This window comes from Sander lucioperca, chromosome 21, assembly GCF_008315115.2.
Source record: "Sander lucioperca isolate FBNREF2018 chromosome 21, SLUC_FBN_1.2, whole genome shotgun sequence".
Classification (NCBI taxonomy): Eukaryota; Metazoa; Chordata; class Actinopteri; order Perciformes; family Percidae; genus Sander; species Sander lucioperca.
In genome coordinates, this window is record NC_050193.1 from 13,548,384 (window position 1) to 13,554,704 (window position 6,321).

Below are 6,321 nucleotides of genomic sequence, written 5' to 3' on the forward strand. Positions count from 1 at the left end.
TTAATTAAATAACAGTTAGAGTACCTAATCTTAGATTAAGCCCACGTTGCTTTTGTTCAGACCATCTATGGGCGCTACGGTTGTCACAAAAGAAACATAATTGATCGAGATTAGTAGTGCATCGGCTCTGTGACAGACCAGCAGGGCGGAGTTATTCGTTTACATTCTATATACGACATGTTCAAAATATATAACACACAAATCAGTGGCTTCAGTACTGTTGTTTTCAAAGAACAATTTTGTCTCAAAATACTTCTACGCAATGGATACTTTTCTTGAGGTGTACCAGGTGAAATGAAACGAGCGCACCGCATCAGATTGACAGTGGACCAGTTATATTCGTCATCCTTGGGTGGATTTAAATTCTTCACTACGGAGTTTGGCTGGGCATGCGCAAACAGGAGGAACCTACTCCAGTCCAGTTGGCAAACTGACGAAGTTGTCTTCGGAAACTTGAAGGCTCAAACCCCACTATGACTTCGACAAACATGTTTCAAGGGTTGGATACTGGTACAAAACCAAGTTCAAGGTGAATAATATAGTCGTGTAGCTTGGTTATCTGTGTAAGAAATGGCCAACATTGTCTTACTTCGAGGATAGGCAGTCGCACGGTCAGCTAGCTAATGTTAGTTGTTTAACGTAGGTTAACGTTAACATTATATGACAGGAGCTTTCGTAGCTTTTTGCACCATCACTTTTTCTGCTAATGCCTTCAAACGTACGCTAGCACATCGCTAAGCCAAACATCTGTATTGGCGCTTAACTCGAGCTAGCTTGGTTTGAGTTGTCTTGCGTTAGCAAACTTAAGAGTCAAGAATTAGCTTTAAAGCTAACCGACCAGGCGTTGTCTGCTGCGCCTGCGGAAGTGTGTGAAAGCCACTCACTGCTCTTCTTTGTATTCGACAACAACGGCGTTGCGGCCACATTGTTCTAGGGCAGATTCAGTTTCCTCTTACTGACTCGAAAGCGTCAGTTCTTGGGATCAGCCCCGCTAAATAGTACAGTTCACGTATGTTGAGAACCCATAGCGCCAATTCTAACAAGCTAGCTAGAGTTTTCAGACGTATGGCGCCATTCCCGATATATAATCAAATAACCTGTCATTTGGCTGCGTTGGCTCAAGTTGTCGGCTGTTCTGTAGCATACCATATTTATACCCAAGTTACCTTCTGTTTTCTATTTGTCCTCTTTGTGTGTTAGAGTGTAAAATGACATAATGGTTCTAACCGTTCAGTAAACATGAAACTATGACTCAAAGGTTCTCTTAATACATTAGTGTCCACGCTTTCATTTTGACGTGTTTACTTTAATCTTTTATGATTTAGTTATAAAGATTCCACGTAAACCGGTGAAAATCATCTGTCTCTATTTGAAGTCTGTCTTTGTCAGGTCACGCCTGTGCAGGGTAATTCATTTAAATTAGACTTTGAATACGTTGTATAGGATCCTATACAAATGGTACTGTAATCTTTCATCTCCTGCAGGGTGTTGCAGCCTCCTGGAGGTGGCTCCAGTAACCTGTTTGGTGGATATGAAGATGACGCTGCAGCATCAAGAAGACCTAATAAGATGGCCTCTAAAGTTTTTGCTCCACCAGAGGAGTCCCAGTGTGTACCCAAACGCTCCAATCCTCCAGGTCAGACCAGCTTGTCAGGGCTTGATGTGCAGAGGCAGGCCAGTAAAAACCAGGGTGTGAAAACTGTTACAATGATGTGATAATTACAGTATCAACACTTTCACAGTTCTCTGCATGGATGTAATCCACCTCCAGATTTTATGGAGTATCTGTTATAGTCAAGTATATTTTCAGTTGTATGTTTTCATTCAGTTCAGTATTGAAAAAGGGTCTGAGTTTTCAGACAGGGACTGCCGAGTCACCCTGACTGCAGTATCTGCTTATTTTCACTGTGGCATTGGAATCCCTGAAATGGTCAGTGAATTGCTGCCACTGTGGTATGTGTACAGTATGTGGCACTATAATTTTCTTATGTGCATGGTATGGAGGGGGACTGGCCATGAAAAAGCACCATTCCGATGTCAAACTATTTCCTAATCTCTTATAACCACAGAGTAGATTCTGCCACAGTGTCATACCACCAAATGCACTTTGCATTCCACTAGCCAGTCATAAGTGTCATGATGATGCTGTCACTGCTGCATAACTTAACACACATCTTGGTAATACTTTATGTAGGTGGGAAGACCAGCGGAATATTTGGGGAACCTGAACCTCCAGCTCGGCAACAGAGACCCAAACCTCCTGGTGGACCAACCAGCAACATATTCGGTGCTGCAGAGAGTGCACCTGCCCAAAGCCAGAACCGAAGCCACCCAAATAAGCCAAAGGTAGGCCATGCACCTACATTTTATACTCCACTTTGACTCTGGTTTTTACTTTTTTGTTTAATTTTATATTATTCCTTTTCCCCTCTTTAGCTCACCAACAAGTGAGCTTTTAAAGAAATAGTTCCCCCCCCCAAATTAAAAATGTATTATTTGTCTACTTACCACTGTGCAGTTAGGGTCCAAACGTCTGCTAGTTACTCAATTTATCCAATATTTGATCCTCATTTGAGCTGTAAGACTTGAAGCGCAAAGCAACTGTGTTGCATACCTTAGTGTGTATCAATCGGTCTTCCCCACGGGTCAGTAGTGTTTGTGCAACCAGAGTATTGTTTGCTTAGACTCCTGAGACCAAACCTAAATGTTTTCTGTAAACCTGTTGAGGTTGGTGATGGTGTTTGTATTGCATACACCTGTCCACTTGCAGCCTGGAAAGGCATGCAAACATACTTTTAAAGTAAGTAGTAGTTTAATGGTTTCGTCCATTTAGTCCAGTTATGAACAACATGGATCAACGATTTGTTGCTCTGTTTTAGTTAAAATAGTGTAATAGTATGTGATATACGAACAGGAGTCTGCACAGTAGAGGTGTGAATCTTCACTGATCTCCCGATTGGATTACGATTATCATGTCTTCGATTCGATGTCTCGATGCGTCAAATACATTTTTACTATTGGAGCCATATAGGATATTTAATTCATAGCTTTTCAAGCTTCAAAAACAAAGCATTCTGCAGTGCTCTAATACTAAATAAATTGGATATATAAAACTACAGCACTGAGCACATGGCACTTCCTGAATGTGCAAAACATAACACTATGTAAACAGAAAGGTTGTTAGGCCTACATTAAATTGTAAACAGAAATAATCGATTATGGCCCGGCCGATTATCGATGCAGCATCGTCCATGTCCACAATTCGATGCATCGATTATTTAATTTCAACACCTCTACTGCAGTGTTTATTTTGAAAATGACCGAATGCTCTAGCTGTTCCGCTTCCTGCCTGGCCTGTGCGACACACTCTGCTCCATCTAAAATAGACCTAGCGTGTATTTTTAGCGGAGCAGAGAGACACTTCTGGGACACGCTGTGTGTCGTGGCTGCTGGAATCGCAAGCATTTTCTTGAGTGGCCGTGATTGCTCTGGTGGCCACGGCGCTGCTGGAATGCAGCACAATTAGGAATTTAGGGGTCAGATAGGACCCTTGGTCATGGAAGTTGCACTGTTCTCCAGAATTTGAGCAGTTGCTTTAGCTCTATTCTAGTAGCAAGAAGAGAGCCTGTGTTAAGTCCTTTCACTGATTACTAGGGGTGGGAATCACCAGAGGCCCCACGATTCGATATTATCACAATACTTTTGTCATGATACAATATTATTGCGTTTTTAAACCTATTGCAATTTATTACCCTTTTCCCAACTTTAAATAATGTCTGGAAAGGAAAACCTTGTCAACATGTGTTTTATCTAAAAAAAGATACATTTCTGTTTATTCATCTCACTTCAGTTTTCCATCTAGTGGGCTGAAAAAGCAATTAATTTTATTATTCTAGTACCAAAACGTTAAATTATCACGTGTAATTTATATAATAAAAGAGCGATACTTTGCATCCGTGTATCGATACAGTATTGCCATGGAAAATATTGCGATACTATGCTGTATTGATATTCTTTATTTATTTTACAGGACAATCTAAGTGTGGGACCTGAATCATCACCATGTAAGTTACATAAAGGACAATGTCCATGTGAAATCTTTTTGGGAGATTTGTTTTATATTGAGTCTTCCTACTCACTGTAGCTTTGAAAGTACCTCTGTTCAAGAGTCTTGTTATGCAGATCACAGGGATTAGAAAATAGTTAGGTCTTCTTTTTCTTTGTTTAATGAAATGTTTATTTTAAGTTTTGCACCCATTGCTAATACTAACAAATCAACACCAACTGTTGCCTTAAGTTTTGAATTACAAAATAAGACCATTCGAATGTGCACAAGTGGTTATTTAAGACGTAAGAAGTAGGTATAGGGTGCGGGCTCATACCATTGAGATCTCAACTGTGAATCTGGAAAGATGTGATTTGTAATATATATATTCTAGGTGGGAAAAGATGTTTGTTACCTTTAGGCTATAATTCTATTCTGGCATTTCTGTAAGACACTTTATTTTTTCCTGTTCAAGCACTTGAAGCCATGGTCAGCCAACCTGAAGGGAAGGTGGAAGCTGCCGCCCCAGCTCCCATGCCAGCCAAAGAAGAGCCTGCTGTTGTCTCAGCTCCTCCAGAGCCTGAGCCCAAGCCCAAGCCCCAGTCCCCTTCTTCCTCTTCTTCACCTGCTGTTGAGAAAGAGGAGACTGGTGAGCTGAAGAACCACGAGCCTCATCTGGGACCCAAGCCTCGCTCTCACAACAGGGTCCTCAACCCCCCTGGAGGAAAGTCTAGTGTGGTATTCTACTGATCAGCTGAACACACCTCTACTCCCTGTTTGTGTCCATACGCTCCTTGTCTGCTCCCCTGTTAATCTTCTTTCATTCCAACACCCCACGGTTAATTCACCTGTACATCTAAACACAGAGCAGGATTTCTTTTTGTTGTTCTCACCAGATTCCTATTCAAATATGTTGTCCTCAACTTCTTGCACTTTGAGCCCTATTTCTGGCTTCCAGCTCTTTGTCCAATTCGTCATATTGTTCTTCAATGAAACCTGCGATCATTCAATCACCAATCAACAGTCTAGCTATTACCTAATCACTTTAACTGTGACACTATCAATCTCAGTATTGTGGTTACTAATTTCACCGTTTGTGTTTGTAGATGTAGTTTGGTTTAAGGCACAGTTTGTCATTTTAAAAACGTTTTTGCATCTCAAGTAAGGTTAAGATATCTGAGTGCTTGTACAACGTTCAGCTTTAAACAGTGATTGATGTGAAATGGAAATCCTTACGTAAAAAAAATCACAGAGACATTTGCTCAAATTTCAAGGTGCTTATTTTAAATCTTTAATGTGTAGGCATTCAATCAGAAAGGGGTGAATAGATCTTCTCACCAATGTAAAATGTTTCAGGGAGTTCCACTAGTGCCACCTTTTATGTTGCTGGATCCTGATTGGATGACTACATAAAACCTGTAAATTTTACAAAATAATATGTGTTGAACTCCTCCTTATGAGTTATCTCTTCATTTCAACATGTGTCCAACATTAATGATCTGCTGTCAGAACTCAAACTCGGTTAAAGGATAGATGCCAAAAATTTACTTTGAAACAAAGATGAATGCAATTGTTGACTCCCAAATGTTTCTGCTTCCTTAAAGAAAATTCCATTTTGATTGTATGCGGATGTATTGTGCAGGTACTTCTCTGCTTTGTCGTCATTGCTTGCTTTATCTGAGAACATGCCTTTTTTGCTTGGGGTAGGCCTCTGTTTATGTTTTAAATTAAAACGGCTGAAGATAAGTGAACTCTGGACCAGCGCGTGGCCTACCTGAGTCCAGGTGGGCTCATTGATAATCACCTTTTCACTCTCTTCAAGATGCACATTCATGGTATTCTGGTACCAGCCTGTCCCCAGTGTGTTGATGTGCCTGGCAGGCAATGAGCACAGCAGAAGAAGATCCTGTGTATTGCAATAAAACTGTTGTTTTGCATTTAAATTTGTTCATCTTGTTTACTTTCCAAAAACATAGCAATAACAATTTTTCTCTCCGTTTGAGATTTAATAATAACTGATTTTAAAGTGGTGAAGTACTTTGGTTGAATTCACTTTCCAGAACTGGAAATACTACGCTTACTGTGTTAAATGTTTGTCTGGATCAGTGTAAATGTGACATACAAACAAAGTCTTGTCAGCTCCAAATTTATAGTTAATTCTTGAATCCCTGACACTGGTGCTTTTGTCCAGTTTTTCCTTTTGGCAGCTCTCTTTGCAAGCTGCTTGTTCTGAGACAAAATGGCCACTTTATGCCTGGGTGTAAAATGTAGTTCTT

The 6,321-nt window shown here is 40.4% G+C and overlaps 1 protein-coding gene across 3 annotated transcripts; it reads left to right on the plus strand.

Annotated features, from left to right (window-relative positions):
* The first annotated feature begins 313 nt into the window (after nucleotides 1-313).
* jpt2 (Jupiter microtubule associated homolog 2) lies at nucleotides 314-5,988 on the plus strand. 3 transcript variants are annotated; one of them, XR_004108726.2, is made up of 6 exons: nucleotides 314-529; nucleotides 1,485-1,690; nucleotides 2,195-2,346; nucleotides 4,031-4,064; nucleotides 4,521-5,486; nucleotides 5,555-5,988. XR_004108726.2 is itself a non-coding variant. In XM_031320899.2 (5 exons), exons 1-5 carry the CDS (start codon nucleotides 474-476, stop codon nucleotides 4,793-4,795), a joined length of 723 nt encoding a protein of 240 aa, XP_031176759.1. In that variant the 5' UTR covers nucleotides 314-473; the 3' UTR covers nucleotides 4,796-5,988. The 3 variants fall into 3 exon arrangements, 2 of the variants coding, with proteins under 2 accessions (XP_031176759.1, XP_031176760.1); XM_031320899.2 differs by having other exon boundaries at nucleotides 4,521-5,988; XM_031320900.2 differs by having other exon boundaries at nucleotides 1,485-1,636; nucleotides 4,521-5,988.
* The last annotated feature ends 333 nt before the right edge of the window (nucleotides 5,989-6,321 follow it).